This window comes from Pseudophryne corroboree, chromosome 1, assembly GCF_028390025.1.
Source record: "Pseudophryne corroboree isolate aPseCor3 chromosome 1, aPseCor3.hap2, whole genome shotgun sequence".
NCBI lineage: Eukaryota > Metazoa > Chordata > Amphibia > Anura > Myobatrachidae > Pseudophryne > Pseudophryne corroboree.
In genome coordinates, this window is record NC_086444.1 from 617,799,655 (window position 1) to 617,817,789 (window position 18,135).

At 44.7% G+C, this 18,135-nt stretch overlaps 1 protein-coding gene across 2 annotated transcripts in view; it reads right to left on the reverse strand.

Annotated features, from left to right (window-relative positions):
• Nucleotides 1–10,114, reverse strand: part of CELF5 (CUGBP Elav-like family member 5) — a 250,729-nt gene extending 240,615 nt beyond the window's left edge. Inside the window, exon 1 of one of the 2 annotated variants that reach the window (XM_063914438.1) lies at nt 9,792–10,111. In XM_063914438.1, coding sequence (XP_063770508.1) covers nt 9,792–10,056 — 265 coding nt within the window. In that variant the 5' untranslated portion in view covers nt 10,057–10,111. Of the gene's footprint in view, nt 1–9,791 lie in introns of both variants that reach the window. The other variant, XM_063914439.1, reaches the window with a different exon arrangement.
• Nucleotides 10,115–18,135: the final 8,021 nt, after the last annotated feature.

The window sequence follows — 18,135 nt, forward strand, 5'->3', positions numbered from 1 at the left end:
TGATATCCTGGGATTTTCATGCCAAACTTAACACATCCAGTGAGAGGCAGTTCTGTGGGCGAAATGCTTTGTTAATGTGAGAAAGCAGCGGAATAGTCCAAACTGCTAAGGTTCAACAGGAAGGCAACAGTAACTCAAATACTAATACATTACAGCAAAGGGTATGCAGAAGAACGTTTCAACACAATGTCTAGTCTGACGAATTTTGATTTCTATTGCAACATGCAGATGAGCATTGTTTAAATTCCACAGCCTAGTATTGTAGCTGACCATGGACATCCCTTTATGGCAACAGTCTACAAATCTTCTAATGGCTTCTTCCAGCATGATAATGTGATATATCTTAAGGCACTTGTCAGCTCAAGCTGGTCCCATAAACTTGCTTATGAGCTCACTGTACTGTAGTGACCTCACAGTCACCAGATCTCACTACAATAGAGCACATTTGGGATGTGGTAGAATGGAAGATAAGCAGCATGAATACGCATTTGACACATCTGCAGCCAATATGTGATCATCATGTCACCATGGACCCATAATCTCTAGGGAATGTTTGAAGCATATTGCTGAATCCGTGACACAAAATATTTCTGGCTGTTCTTGGGCAAAGGTGCTCCTACCCAGTACTAGAAAGGTGTAGCTATATTTAAGTTGCCAGTTAGTGAATATTCCTGTCTATCTGTAGGAGAATGGACCATTACGCAGTCTGCAGTAAGCTACAGGATACACTTGTTACCCCCGAGTTAGAAGGTAAAGTTCTTTGTGGTTCACTTTGGCAGGTCATAACTGCTTTTCATTTTGGCAAGTGGCCCAGATATCCATCCTGCTACACACATGGCAAGCTAGAGCACAAGGCTCACATATGTCCATTCCCACATGCGAGCAAGGTCACAGCTATTTGCTCATTATGGCCAATTCTAAGATATTGTAGCCCCTTATTCCCCCCCCCCCCCCCCCCCCACACACACACACACGTTTTAGTCTCTCTGAGGCAGATTACTCCTCCACCGAAAAGAATTCAAGTAAGCACACTCCAAGAACCTTTATGAGGCTCTCATTGGTAAATGGGTTATAATAAGGAAGCGTAGCTATAGAAAACCTCACCTAATACCTCACCTAATACAGCTGAACAGATAACTATGGAAAGGGAAGACCAGTACTGTAGCTAGACTTAAAGCTAATCAGTCCTAAGCAACTGTGTGTCCCCACGTGTGGAATATTATATTAATTTGTAATATCCAACCCAAATAGCCAGTTTTGCTGCTTTAAATACCATAGCAAAAATCTATGAAATCTGTAATTATGATAAATCACATTTCATAAAATAAATCCCAAAATGTCATTATAAATATAGCCACTCATATATATATAATATAAATAAAGCCACAGTTACTGCCCAAATCGGGGCCGATTCAACCGTTTTACCCTGCGGCTACCACTAGGGGGTACAAAACAGAGTGATTCAGTTGTTGCTTCGTTTAGATTCCCGGTAGCTGCGTGGATGACATTTCTTCTTGCAGCCTCCTGAGGTGCGAGAAGAAATGTGTGCTAAGTCGCAACTTTGGGCATCTGAACAGGAGTTTGGACATCCAAAGCAGGATTTTAGATGGGTTTAGACGTTTTACGTGGCTGCACCCTGTCTGTTTGGGCGCGACATGTGCGATATGCATGTGCGCCCAAACGCAACTGAATTGTGACAATTGGGCGTTAAGACAGGAAAACTGGATGCCCTAAACAACTGAATCTGTCCCATTTATTGCAGGAAAAAAAGTAGTGTACCATGCCAAATTATGGCCGTCTTTTCCACTGGGCTTAATGGGCAGTTGCTCAAGGGCCCTAGGAGTCTAAGTGCCCTAGGCCGAATTTTTAAAATCGGCCCTGGGGAATCGGAGATATACGACTTCAAAGCAGTGGTCCTTATCTCACCCCCTTCCCCACCCCACTCCAACCCATCCATGCAGTAAAGGAGTAAGTAGCAGAAATTACTGCTCCATGTCCTGCATGCTTAGCAGAAGATAGGACACCCCGTACTGACCATGGGACATCACAGCCGCCACTGATAACAACCCCCACCCCTACCGCTGGAGGAAGGGTAGGGGCCCCAATGCATTGCTTTGCCCAGGGGCCTACACTGGTGTTAAGACAGTTCTATGACAAATACACCATTGACCTGCACTTCCTCATGCAGCCACAATTTTAGCAGTGCAACCCTAATAAGAGCAGGTACCAGGGCCACTTCTACTTACTGTACTCATCAGTCTTTACACTGCTAGTACAGCAACTACAGGAGGAAACAGGTACAGTAAATAGTGTAGGGATCACACTGCAATTTCTCCTAGTACTAATGATTCAGGAGTTCCACAAATTAACCTGGGGAGAAGTAGGAGAATGGGAAGGTCAGAATCTGGTCACAGCCACCATTATAAGATAAGGCAGGAGATAGTGATTTATATCTAGAGACTTGTCTGCTGAAGTGTGTTTATAAAGTAGTCTATAAGCAACTATATATACTAGACCAGACACACATGTACACGTGCAGCAGGAGAAAAAGAAAAAAGAACATAATCAAGACTATAAAAACAATTATTCTTAAGTGCATTTATAACTAATATTACTGATAGTGAACCAGTAAGTATAATTCATAATGAAAAGCATATCTAGTTTATATCACAGGATTAGTCAACATTATTAACACATACTCAATGAAGATATAATTCAAACCTGGCTCACTACTAGGCACATATGCTCATAATGTATATGCATATAAGGAGTGCAAGAACAAATAGAAATACAAATGAATGAACATTGTAAATGCTATATCACATGTACGAAGCCCCTGCACAGTTGGCAATATTCCATATACACATTGTAATCCAGAAAGTTAACGTTAAACAGTCCATTCCATTTAAGCCTGTGCTGTACCCAAGGGTCTATAATATCGACCAAACGAATGGCTTTTTATGAATTCTGTTTAACAAATTTGCAAAGTCCATGGACTATGTTATTAGACACGGAGGAGATCTAGTTTAAGAGACCATTATCATGATAAACATCAAAAAATGTGTTATCTGATTTGTAATACAGGACAGTATTCTATGCTCAAAGTTACAAAAATTATTTATTAACAATCTGTTTTTTTTTTCCTCTCCATTCTTTTGATTTACAATTACAGTACTACGGTTTCACGTTCATCCACTGTGTATCTACAAGTAGTTAGGTCTCATCTGGCTCATCTAGTGACCTAATTGGGGGGGGGGGGGGGACGGAGATTTTTAAAATCTTGGAAGAGGGAGGGAGCTAAAGTACTAACCAATCTGCTTCTACCTCTCATTTTACAGGCTGTACTAGAAAATATGACAGATAGAAGCTGACAGTTGATATGAGCAACTTCTTTATCTCTCTCCAAGATTCTGTACAGACAGATTAAGGGGTCTATTCATGAAGCAGTGAAAAGTGTGGAGAAGTGAGCCAGTGGAAAAGTTGCCCATGGCAACCAATCAGCATTGAAGTAACATTTCTAATTTGCATAATCTACAATTGTACGGAGTAGCTGATTGGTTGCCATGGACAACTTCTCCACAGGCTCACTTCTCCACACTTTTCACTGCTTTATGAATAGACCCCCCAACCACTTTACTAGGGATGACAAGTGGGGCTCCACTCACTGCACTACAGAATGTTTCCCCCATAATGCAGAGGATGGGGCATAGGGGACACAGAAAGTCCTTATCTCATTCATCCTAGTACATACAAGGCTGAGGCTACCCTTGTTTAATTATAGCAGTGACCCCTTTTTCAGATCTCCCCCATTCTGAGTAAAAACTAACAGAAGGGCCTCATATAAAGGGGTAGGTCTTCTCATTTTTAAAATGCATTGCCTTTTTGGGCTACCAATTATTCATTCACATTGTTTGCATTCAGTTTAAGATGACAAAAATTATTGGAATGTGCAACGCATAAATTGCATAATTAGGCTCAGCACCGGGGTGAGAAAATCGGCATAATTGAAGGGATACAAACCTGAAGGGGAGTTCATTCTAGCCCAACTCTAATATGATACAACTAATGATGTCCAGTATTTGCGTGCTACATGAAAATCAGGCAGTATTTTCTCTGCATTCAAAATAAAATTGCCTTTGTAACCCTTTGTACCGCAACATAGTATTAACTGGATTTGCAAATACATCTAAAAAAAAAGATACTATTGTATTTTGGCCTAAAGCAGGCATTCCCAACCTCGGTCCTCAAGACACTCTAACAGTGCAGGTTTTAGTGATATCCATGCTTCAGCACAGATGGGTAAATCAAAATAACTGAGGTACTGATTAAGTCACCTGTGCTCAAACATTGCTATCACTAAAACCTGGACTGTTAGTGTGCCTTGAGGACCTAGGGTGGGAATGACTGCTCTAAAGAGTAGCTTGCCCACACATATAGATACTTTACCATGATGCAAAAATTTGGCTAGCAAGCATTAAAAACCAACATAACATACACATCACCAAAACCAGAGGTGAAGCAGAAATATTAGTAGAAAAAAAAGAGCTTATAGATGGAAAAAGCGATAAGGGTGTGACTAGAGAGGAACTAACAGAGTAGTAATGGCAGTGTAACCTGTAATCAGTGTAATCTCAACTCTTCAGAATTCTGTGGGACTTTACGGGACTGCACCGCTAGTCCCTGTTTCAGGGAACTATACATTAATCCATTTTTGTGGGAGGTTGATGTGGTATTTCCACTAAGACACCATCAAAATGAGATGGGGCGGGGGTCACAAACGGGAGAGACAGAACGTAACGAGTAGTCTGCACAAGAAGATGGATTACATGTGAGAGAGGTAGTAATTGAAAATTCTGTATCAGGAACTAGTTGTAAGGATGTAAGACAGGAATATACTTTGTATCCCAAAGAATAAGAGCCTGATTGTAGTTCGATGTAAGAGGAATACATGATATAAAACTAAAGAGGAAGTGTGAAAAGGTAACAGTGACAATGAGGTTGTGAACTAAGCAAAGGTTGTTTGGCAGAGGTAGGGTGAGGTATTAGACTATGTCTTACATAATGTAAAACTAAATATAAAACATAAACTAGTTATAGAATGGGATACATAAACACACAGACAAAACGTAATCTGCATCACATGAAATGTGTATGAGCTGGAAATGAAATAAAAGTTATACATGTGTGTATTAGAGAAAAGCAGCATTAATCTAGGTCTGGGAACCATGGTTACATAATATACCCGCATTACACATTTTATATTGAAATAAATGACTAAGAACTCTTAAGGGCATATTAAGTTTTAGAGTGATTTGTTGGACTGGTAATAAGCCTTATTCAGAGCTGATCGCTGCAACGGTAGCGATCTCAGCCTGAAGCCCATTGTCTTGTGCGCACGTGCAGCCGCCGCGCTGCGCGTGCGCACACAGTGAGATGCAAAAGCAGAGGCAGTTGCGGGGCGGGAGGGGGCGTGCCAGAGGCGTTCGAATGGTGTTGGGGGGGGGGGGGGGTTGGCACGGTCCGGACAATGCAGGCGTGTCTGGACCATTGCTTGGGCGGGCCAAAACATGCCATGCGATGATTTCGCACCTCTGTGGGGGGTAGCGCTTGACATGCGGGGCGGACTAGCCCTGTGCTGGGTGTCCCCCCGCATGACAGAGATTGTGATCATAGATGTGCTATTTTTAGCACATCTACGATCAGCCCTGAATCAACCCTAATATTCCCTGACAATGGGCTTAATTCAGACCTGATCGGTGCTGTGCATTTTCGCACAGCAGCCGATCAGGTTTGAACAGCGCATGCGCCGGCGCCGCAGTGCGCCGGTGCATGCCATCCAGACGATGGATGTCTCAGCCCTGCGATCGCCTCTGCCTGATTGACAGGCAGAGATGGTCTCTGGGCGGAGGGCGGGCCGGCGCCGTTTACCTCCCATTTAATGGGCGCGGTCCAGGTAATGCTGGCGTGCCCGGACTGTTGGGGGGACGCGGGCTGCGGCGGCTGCGTGACATCACACGCAGCCGCTGTGACCATCACAGCGATGAGGAACTCCTGCCAGCGCGCAGGAGCTGCGCTGACAGAAAGCTACTCCTAAAATACAAAAGCATCGCCGCTGTGCGATGCTATTGTACTTGTGCGGGGGTCGGGCCTGATATGCGGGGCGGACTAGCCCTGTGCTGGGTGTTCTCCCGCATGTGTGTGTCAGTGATCGTAGATGTACTAAATTTAGCACATCTACGATCAGGTCTGAATTAGGCCCTATGCCAATATAATATGGTACCCATATGCAGTACTATTAGTTGCATATCTTATCTTCACCAATGTCATGTGAGGTTAGTAATGATTACAGTATATCATCATTGTAATATAGCAAATGTAATAATTGTAATAACTTTAATATATGTTCTATTTGTAATTAATATATATGCACTAAATTTATATATTATACAATTTAAGAGAGAATGTGATATAATAGGTAAGGTTTAGGAGTCAAGAGAGTAACAGAACAGCATTTAGGTATAAAATGGTGAAGAAGCAATGATTGTATACATTAATGACATTATACATAGAGAGGTGATGGTTCTGGGGCAGTAAGAGAGAAAGCAGAAACGGAAAAAGCAGAGACGGAAAAAAGAAAGAGGAAATGAAAAGATGATAGTTAAGGTGTGACAAGATAGGGAATGGGCTTGTTAGAGATAAAAGGGAGAGTATGATACAAATATAGAAGAAAATGGTAAAAGCAAAATGAATGCAAAGGCATAGTAAAAAATGTAATTATAATACTGGGTGGAGGTTACAAATAGAGAGTTTGAGAGAGTGTAAGCGAGTAGAGGAGTGAGATAATGGTAGTTAAAATGAGAGGTCTATTTACTAAGCCTTGGATGGAGATAAAGTCGCTGGAGATAAAGTACCAGCCAATCAGCTCCTGTCATTTTTCAAACACAGCCTGTAACATGGCAGTTAGGAGCTGATTGGCTGGTACTTTATCTCCAACCACTTTATCTGCATCCATGGCCTAGGGGGTCTATTTACTAAGATTTGGAGAGAGTTATGCTGCCATCCATTAGGTTGATATTGTGTACGAATACACAATAGCGACCTATCATTCGACTCATTGCATGCACCAGGAGCATGTTAATGGGTGCAAATACGATGCGATGCGCAACCCCACGGGTCACACGTCGCATCAGCTGATCATATGTGCTGCGCATATGATCAGCCGATCCTGGCCCCTGGCAATTGCGGAGGTATGATAGATTGTACAGTGCAAAAGTACCATATAATCTATTGCATGCCCGGAGGCTGGCAGGGGGGATCATTAGTACGACTCGCATCTAATGTATGGCTAGCAATACAATGGAGACTGAGAAAGTACCAACCAAACAGCTCCTAACTGTCATGTTACAGGCTGTGTTTGCAAAATGACAGTTAGGAGCTGGTTGGTTGGCTGGTTGGTTGACACTTTAGCTCCATACACTTTATCACTGGCCAAGACTTAGTAAATAGACCCCTAACAGGGATAAAAGATTCAGAAGGTAGAGAGAGTGTGAGAGAGTAGAGAGGGTGTAATGGGCCCTACACACTGGGCGATATTACTGAAAGATATGAACATTCTCATTAATTAATGAACGAGATACCGGTCATATCTTTCAGTGTGGAGGCAGCAACGATGAACGATGCGCGGCCCCGCACTCGTTCATCTTTGGTGCCCCGTAGCTTGTGCATGCAAGCCAATATGGACGATCTCGTCCATATTTACATGCACTGCTATGGAGCCGGGTGACGGGGGGAGTGAAGAAACTTCACTCCCCCCGTCACCTCCCCCCCGCCGCCGGGTCGCCCGTCTGCCGTATCGGCGGTCAGGCAGCTCGGCAGCGGGTCGCGCAGTGTGCAGGGCCCATAAGAGTAGAGCAAATGAAGGAATAATAGAGTAAAACCTAAGAGGTGTGTAAAGATGTGAAGCAGTGATGGGGAACCTTTGGCACTCCAGCTGTTGTTGAACTGCACATTCCAGCATGCCCTGCTACAGTTTTAGTATGGCCAAATGACAAAACTGTAGCAGGGCATGCTGGCATGTGTAGTTCAACAACAGCTGGAGTGCCAAAGGTCCCCCATCACTGATGTAAAGTGTCACAACGCATGAGATGACAGCAGTGAGGATGTAATACAATGGATGTGACGATGGTACTGTGAGACCAAAGTGTGAAGGATAAAAGGCTAAGAGGAGGATAGTGAGGGTGTAAGAGTCTGTGGCTGGGTAACAGACATCATGTGTTACAGATGACACATCAAGAGAAGACAAATAGGAGAAGCAGTGAAAGAATAGCATCAAGGGCTTAGACTGAGAAATGTACTGCTTGTACCATAGAAGAAAAAAAAAGGCTGAATAATACCAATAAACCATGTACACAGTTAAGGTGAGAGAGAAAAAAGCATTCTGGGATGAAACATGCTCAGGTACTGATAGTGCACAAGGTGTGTACTAATATGTATTCAGAATCTGCAATTAGGACATTGCAGAATGGCATTTACCATGCAGATTTGTTACCATACAGATTGTTTCTGATATGTGGCAACAATTTTTATTTCTTGTCTGGAAAAGTCTATCTCCTGGCCTCCGCTTCACAGAAACAAGTATATATATGTTAATAGAATGTAGTAAAATAAATAAGGGAGGCATGAGAAATAAAAGAGCACACAGCAATGACACCAAGTATTATATGAAGAAATGGGAACTGTAAATGCTCAATAATAAAAAGACCATGAAATTCAGAATGAAGTGAATGTCTCTGCTGATGGCATTAGAAGTAGATTTTCTAGAGTCCAAAAACAGATTAGTACAGTCAGGATGTATGCAAAAAGCAAATCTATGCATATACATGTACTTCATTCACTCACTGCCTATACAGTGGCTCAGTGTATGGGCAGGTAAGTGAGCAGAGTGCTTGGGTTACAGTAAGTGTGAGATGGGAGTAGTGGGCCTTCACTCTATCTCCACTCACAGAGCTTAGGGAACAGGAGGCATGTATGACTGTGTAAAATGGGAGAGTGACGCAGGCTGGTAGGCATCATTGTACATGTCACCTGAATGATGGAAACATTAATGTGTGTCATTCACTTTCTATCTATATAAGTGAACTTGTAAGAGAAGAGGGAAAAGTAAATCAGATTATATAGTTGAATGAAAAGCCACTCTTGGTGATATGCTGGGATGTCCAGGGGTATGTATGGGGTAAAACTTGAATGGATTAAAGTGCAGGATTGGAGAATGCACTCCCTTCAGCAGGAGAGTGAATGTAAAGAGCCTATTATCATCAGGGGTAAATAGGGGAGAAAAATGAGGAAGAAGCCAGTGACAAAGAATAGAAAATATATAAGGAGGGGTTGCAGCCACTCATCTTTTCATATCCATGGTGAATGGGGGAGAAGAAAGGGAGGCGATATGTATGTATGAGGGGTAAGAGGACACTGCTAGTCCGGCTGCTACTCATCCTGAACAGATTTTGAATGGTGAATACATTAGGAGATAAGGGGATTCTGCATGTATTGGTGAATAGGGTACAGGAGAAGGGGCAGGATGCAGGATGATACCCAGGTTTCTGCAATTCTGAGGGTGGACAGAAGAACAGCAATTACTATATGATGACATGTAGTTAGGTGCTGCTTATCATGAGGAAGGGAACTCTGGGGTGAGGTGAGAGCAGCCGCCAGCCCTGTGTGGCATGCCTGCAGGTACAAGGGGGACGGGGGTAAGCAGGTTATGGGTGGTGGGCAGGGGCAGTAATGCTCACCCTTGTGCATGCCCGTGTATCGGTCTTTCAGCACTGTGAGCTCGTAGATCTTGCCGAACTGCTCGAAGAGAGGCTTCAGGTCCTTCTCCTCCAGGTTGCGAGGGATCTGCCCTACGAACAATTTGATGGCGTCTAGGTCCTTCATGCTGTCTGGCTGCTGAGAAGGGGGCTCGGGGCCGCTCATGGGGCAGGCTCGGGGCTGCTGCTGCGGGGGATGCTGCTGCTGCTGCTGCCTCCTCGCCTCTCTCTCCGTCAGTCTGGCCATCTCCAGCCCCTCGGTAGGCTGGATCAGTCACACAGGCAGAGCTCTCAGCTGGAAACTGAGCCCCGGCAGCATCAGCACCGCGCAGCGCTGCTCGGCGGCGCACCCTGCCGGCCGCTTTCAGGTATTGCAGCTTTCCTGCTGGCGGGGGTGGGGTGCGCTCAGGAGTGGGCGGAATGAGAGATGCGAGGAGAAGTCGCCGATACACAAAAGCGCCGGGGAGCAGCTGAGGGGCTGCCGAGGCTTAGTAATAAAGCTATATGTCTGTATTCGGGTGGCCCCAAAAACCCATGTAGGTGTCAGTGTGGGCTGGTATATTTTGGGAGCCCGTTTAAAATCCTTGTAATGGGGAGGAACAGCCCGCTGGAATCTAGCAGGTTACAATGTGCCGACATGGGAGCTAGCACCAGGCAGCATCACAGATGTTGCTGCTTTACTAGGTTACAGCGTGTTCTCAATGGTCTTCTGTATCTGCAAATAATGATATTGCAGATTAATGTGTGTTTAAGCTGAGCTTTAGCATTATGCTAATGAGGCCCACATGACTGTATTAAATGCCAACGTGTGTTACATGGGTATGACGTGCAGTACTTGCAGGCATGGGAAGGGTGTCTATGGAAACTTAACACACACTGCATTCATTTATGGTAAATGGAGCTGGCGATGACAGAAAGACCAGAGTAATACCATACATATATACAAATGACTGGGTATGGTCTAATTGCAACTAAAGCCATAATTAAGACCCAGATTTTTATATTTGGGTTTCTGGAAACATGCATGGGCCTACTGCCTGGTGGTCACGTGTGCAGTTCCACTTCCAGTACATCTGAAATGATGGGCCCCATTCTCTTACAATGCTATGCAGACCAGTAGTGGACATACCATAGCTCACAAGCACAAATCAGGGCCTTCATTCTGTATGAATCATCCCTACCCCACTAGCTCGCTGCCTAGGTGTCATCCAGGGCCGTCTTTTCGTATGGGCTCAGTGGGCACTTGCCCAAGGGCCCCAGGAGTATAAGGGCCCTAGAATGATATCTGAGGGTCCCCTCTTTCTAGGGGTACCAGATTTCTTAAAATTGGCCCTGGGGAACCAGAGATATCGGACTTCAAAGCAGTGGTCCCCATCCAAGCCTGTTAATTGCTCTTCCCAGCCAGCTTTCTCGGGTTCTGTCTGACATAAAGTTTTTCTGAGGATATACTCCAAAAGCTGTGAGTCTCCCCTTTTGGTGGACACTGCCATCTTGTTTCTACTATTGTCAGAACCAGAGATATCAGCCTTCAAGCAGCTTATCCTCGCTCCAGCTCCACATGCCTAATATGCAGTTTTATATTTTCATCGGTGGATTGCTCTGGCTCCTGAACTCTGATCCCCAAGTCCCCAGTACTTTTTGAAAGGTGGGACTCTCTAGTTTAATTATACAATTCAAAGCTAAGAAATCTATATCCAGAAGCTTGAGATATCTGTGGTCAAGCCCCATCTGTGCAGTAAAGGAGTAATTAGCAGAAATTACTGCTCCAGGTCCTACATGCTGAGCAGAAGATAGAACACCACCTACCACCCGCGGGACATCAAAGCTGCCGCTGATGGCTCCCCCCAACCCTTCCACTGGAGCATGGGTAGGGGCCCCAGCGCATTGCTGTGCCAGGGGCCTACACTGCTGGTAAGACAGCCCTGGTGTCATCCTTGACTCTGATCTGTCCTTTGTTCCCCACATTCAATCTGTCTCAAAATCATGTTACATACATCTAAGAAGCATATCCAAGATACGACCATACCTTACACAGGACACTGCAAAAACTCTAATCCATGCTCTCATTATTTCCCGTATTGATTATTGCAATAGTCACCTAACTGGTCTTCCCAAAACGATTCATCCCTGCTGTGTGACCATATCATACAGCCCACCAAGAACCTTTACAATCTGGGGGTCAGTTATGCAATAGGTAGCATCTATCCTTGTGTATCATTGCCTATTTCCCCATAGATTGTAAGCTTGCGAGCAGGGCCTTCCTACCTCTATGACTGTTTGTTATTACCCAATTTTGTTATACACTGCTCAAAAAAATAAAGGGAACACTAAAATAACACATCCTAGATCTGAATGAATGAAATATTCGTATTAAATATTTTGTTCTTTACATAGTTGAATGTGCTGACAACAAAATCACACAAAAATTATCAATGGAAATCAAATTTATTAACCCATGGAGGACTAGATTTGGAGTCACCCTCAAAATGAAAGTGGAAAAACACACTACAGGCTGATCCAACTTTGATGTAATGTCCTTAAAACAAGTCAAAATGAGGCTCAGTAGTGTGTGTGGCCTCCACGTGCCTGTATGACCTCCCTACAACCCACACAAGTGGCTCAGGTAGTGCAGCTCATCCAGGGTGACACATCAATGCGAGCTGTGGCAAGAAGGTTTGCTGTGTCTGTCAGCGTAGTGTCCAGCGCTACCAGGAGACAGGCCAGTACATCAGGAGACATGGAGGAGGCCGTAGGAGGGCAACAACCCAACAGCAGGACCGCTACCTCTGCCTTTGTGCAAGGAGGAACAGGAGGAGCACTGCCAGAGCCCTGCAAAATGATCTCCAGCAAGCCACAAATGTGCATATGTCTACTCAAACGATCAGAAACAGACTCCATGAGGGTGGTATGAGGGCCCGACGTCCACAGGTGGGGGTTGTGCTTACTGCCCAACACCGTGCAGGACGTTTGGCATTTGCTAGAGAACACCAAGATTGGCAAATTCGCCACTGGTGCCCTGTGCTCTTCACAGATGAAAGTAGGTTCTCACTGAGCACATGTGACAGACGTGACAAAGTCTGGAGACGCCAAGGAGAACGTTCTGCTGCCTGCAACATCCTCCAGCATGACCGGTTTGGAAGTGGGTCAGTAATGGTGTGGGGTGGCATTTCTTTGGGGGGCCGCACAGCCCTCCATGTGCTCGCCAGAGGTAGCCTGACTGCCATTAGGTACCGAGAGGAGATCCTCAGACCCCTTGTGAGACCATATGCTGATGCGGTTGGCCCTGGGTTCCTCCTATGCAAGACAATGCTAGACCTCATGTGGCTGGAGTGTGTCAGCAGTTCCTGCAAGACGAAGGCATTGATGCTATGGACTGGCCCGCCCGTTCCCCAGACCTGAATCCAATTGAGCACATCTGGGACATCATGTCTCGCTCCATCCACCAACGCTACGTTGCACCACAGACTGTCCAGGAGTTGGCGGATGCTTTAGTCCAGGTCTGGGAGGGGATCCCTCAGGAGACCATCCGCCACCTCATCAGGAGCATGCCCAGGCGTTGTTGTAGGGAGGTCATACAGGCACGTGGAGGCCACACACACTACTGAGCCTCATTTTGACTTGTTTTAAGGACATTACATCAAAGTTGGATCAGCCTGTAGTGTGTTTTTCCACTTTCATTTTAAGGGTGACTCCAAATCCAGACCTCCATGGGTTAATAAATTTGATTTCCATTGATAATTTTTGTGTGATTTTGTTGTCAGCACATTCAACTATGTAAAGAACAAAGTATTTAATATGAATATTTCATTCATTCAGATCTAGGATGTGTTATTTTAGTGTTCCCTTTATTTTTTTGAGCAGTGTATAATTGTTAGTTCCAATTGAAAAGCGCAACGGAATTTGCTGCGCTATATAAGAAACTGTTAATAAATAAATAAATGAATGGCTTCCATTGCTGTACATGTTTCGGTGCTTTGTGGCTCAGTTGCTTGTAACCGGTCAGAGAGAACTGGATATTTCTGTACTATATGGGGGTGGGATGTGGTGGCATCTTTATGTAAGGCCTCTCCTCCTAGCGGTTGAATGCCAAAAATTGTGACATCAAGAGCCGAAGTTCCAGAAGGATAGAAAAGCCTGCTCTCTCCAATGTTTAGAAGTCTCTCTGATACCCTGGAAGAGTAGGCAAGTATAGTTCATAGGAATGCTGCATGGTTGAGGGGCAGTGACTGATTTAAATGATGAAATATTCTTAGTACGCCGCTAGGGCTGTTCAGCTAGCCACGTGGCCCGGGTACTGAAGGGGCCGTGGCCAAATCTGGGAGGCACTGCCATGCCCTTACAGAAAAAAACCCCCCAAAGTAAAATTTGATGCGTGTTGCCGGGAAATGTCACTGCAGACTGCAAAGTGGGAGTTTAGGCCTAATTCATCATGGATTGTTATTCTGAGAAATTGCAGTTGTCTGCAAGTAGAAAGGCACCGCCCCGACAGGAAGAAAAAAGCCCTGTGCAAGTTTGCAAATGCATCGCAGATCACTATCCATTCGCAAATGCATATGCAACAGCAATTTCGGAAAACATTGAAGGTTTTTTGCCATCTGAGCAAATGTGAGTAGATCTGAGGCCGCAACTAATCTGCGACTAAAACGGCCTGGAAGTTGTCTGCGCTGATGCCAGAGACCCTCCTCAAAAACACCTGGGCACGACTGCATTTTTTCTGACACCCCTAGAAAATGGCAGGTTCCCGCCCAGAAACACCGGCTATCTGTCAGTCACACAGCAGCTACATTGTTTTTACGATCTGTATGCATAATAATAATAATAATAATAATAATAGTGCTTTAAAATCTTAGTTATTTTCCAAGTAATAAAGCATAAAGCCAGTTATGAACAATGGAAAATACTGTACACACACAATGGACAAGAAACCTGTAGACCAAAAAAGAAACCTTAAACAATGTGCTCTCTATGCATATAATAAAACTGTAAGGGTTGTGTCTGTACATAGAATTGTTTTGAGATATATACTTCTAGGGACTGTTTATATCTATATATCACCTGCAAAATGATGGCACTCAGAGTCTTCCAAATTGCAATCCAGCATGTATTTTCAGTAGTCAAATGTTTTCAGGGTATTCACACTGTCATCAGGACAATATTGTAGTCAAACGTTTTCAGGGTATTTCCTGAAAACGTTTGACTATAGAAAATACACATTGGGTTGCAATTTGGAAGACTCCGGGTGCCATAATTATGCAGGTGATATGGATGCTTTTTATGTGAGGGGCACAAGAGCATGTTTTCAGCATTGATGAGAGTGCCGGCAGACTGTGGATGTATTTATGGCACTGCTGTATTGGATCCCATCTGGTTCTGACAAGCTATTTGTATGCAGCAATCTGCTGTGAATGATGTTTGCATGATTTGTGGCACAGAAGTGTATTTACTGGCTACAGCTTAAGGCAATAGATCACAATACAGAACAGGTGATATAGTGGTCCCTTTTACACCAAGGATAATCAAGATACCGAAGTTCATTTATTCAGACGAAATTGCTCTTTCAACCCCCTGTAATATGTATTGTGAGCTATTTCCTTAAGTTGTATTCGAATAGGTTTTAATACATTTTTATATACAGTTGAAATTAATTTGAATTCAACAATATAATTTTAATCAGGGCGCCCTCAGAAATCTATTGATACTGTGTTTATTTGAATCCTTTGCTAGCAGGAGGATTTTTCGTGAGGTGCAGCCACTTTACAGCGCAAGATATGGGTAAATTGTTTTATATCTCCTATATAATAGCCCAGATCTGTGACTCTGTGCCTGGCCGTAACGCTGGGCGGAGTCACAAACCTGGGAGGAGTCAACTGCATCTGGACGGAGATACACCATGCCCAAAGCCAGCAGCACATTCAGGTACAAATGCCCACTGATACTACCTAGACCATGGGCAGTGGTAACAGCAGAAACTGTTCCTGCCAGCATCAGCAGGGAGGGGAACTCACGCGTGGTTACTTTGAAGCAGCAGGTGGCCGCCCACCGCACCTTCTCCAGAGTACCAGACTGGTACTCGCGGCAACGCGCCCGCATGTATCACCTCCGGCTGCATACTGTACACACGGGGGGTGGGTTCGTGCTGGCAGCCAGGCGGCCTATAACATGTTCAGCGTGACGGCAATGGAACACCCACTCACCGATCCCCCTTGCTGTTCAGACGGATCCCGCTCCATTTGTCACATCATGCTCCTCTACAGTATATATAGCAATTATGCCTGGCTGCTGATAGCTAAACAACACCGCCGGGGACACGAGCGCCAGACCCGCAACATGCTCACCTACCGCGGCCTTCACAAGGGATGGACCATGTGCTGCGGAACTGATACAGGATGGCTCACGGCACATTGCTGCAGAGCCGGTGCTCGCTCTCTCAGCAGCCAAATCATTACAGCAGGTAGAAAGTTAGCGCACAAGTACCCGCACATGCTACAGTCCCAAAGACGTGACCCCCACTTCCTACATGTGCCACACCAACACATCTGACCCCCTCACCAACCACCTCACCCTCTACTCCTTCACAGGCAGAAACACTCTACCCACCCCTCCAACAAGCCCACCACGCACGCTCTACTACAGTGCTGCTGCTGCTGCAGCTCCAGCAGATTGTGTGTGTGTAGTGTAGTGTAGTGTGTGCATGGGGTATGTGTACAGTGTATCCTGTGTGAATTGTATGATGTAAATACAGTGCCCCACCCCCGAGACCCCCGAACCTCCACCACCCGCAGCACCCTCGGACCCCCTCCCCCATCTGCGGCAACCCTACACCTGCTCCTCCTCCACCCGCGGCGCCTTTGGACTCCCTCCCCTGCCCGCGGAACACCCACCCCTCCACCGCGCCCCCCCCCCCACAGTACCCCCACCTCTACCCCACCTGCGGCGCCCCGGACCCCCTACCCCACCCGCGACTCCCCCAACCTCAGCAACTACTAGGTGACTCATCATGCCCTGCATGCAATGTTCACGCCATCGCAAGGGGCTACGGCCCCTTAACCATCACACGCCAAAAGGGCTTGCAAAGGGGGTGTAGCCCCTTCCAACGGTGTGAAGGGCGCCCGTAGGGCGCGATGAGCCACCTAGTATACTAGTATATATATATATATATATATATATATATATATATATATATTGCACACCTGGAAAAACGTTCAGGGCTGCAGGCGCAGATCTCCCATGGGCAGCTTTACGTTCCTTGCTCAGAAGTTAGTAGCCCCAAGCATCTTTTTGTGTTAATCTCTGAAGGAAAAACTGCAAGTATTGTTTACAAAGAAATGCTGTGATCAATGTCTACAATATAATATATACTTCACAATATTAGATGCCACTACTGTCTTTGTAAATCTAGTTCCGCTGAGCAATAACAGACATCCATGCGAGTGAAGAAGTGGGCAAACACTAGTTACAAATAAGGGAAGTGAATCAATGAAACACAGCTACAGTATCTATGAATGACTCAAGTAGATACATTGAACAGTTACAGCACATAGCTTAATACTACATTTTGCAATGTACAACCATGTCAACATAATGCTGTCAACATTTTGACTGTTGACATAATTAATTTCAACAAAGATATCTAGTAATTCAGCTCAGTTGCACAATGTAGGAATTTGGAGGTATAGGTCATACAATACAATGCACCAATCTTCTAGTTCAGCCTAATCACATTACAAAGTAAGATTAACCACAAACAAAAGACCATGGAGAGCAATACCTAACAATATTTTATGTTCTAAACGCTCAATTCACAAACACATTTTGGTAATACAGATTTAGGTAATGCAGAATATGTGTTTTAAAATCTGACTGGGTTCTGACCATTCAGAATACAGCTTTGGTTGCCCAGACATGATGTAGTGTCAAGCCACTTTGGCCAAAAGATTTAAATTGACTTACCAGATCTGCTCTCATCTCATATTTTACATACAGAGTCAATGGATGCTTATAATTTTATCTTTTAATCACAGATTGAAATGTGATACATTTTTACAATACTCTGAACTGCATTATAAAGTGGTATTAGGCTGCCTCCTTGTGGCTTCCTATGTAAATATGCTTTCTTTTGCTGTTTATCTTAGCATTGAAAAGTTCATAAAATACTTTTTCCAGGCAGATTGTACTACCTTTACATTATGTTGCGTACATCATTAATAGTCATGGCAAACATTTATGTCATGCAGTTTAATCTTCTCCAATCCACAATGAGACATATATATGAGTATATGAGTCTGCTTACTCAGAGTACCACTGCACCTGCCTGTGCTTTATTGGA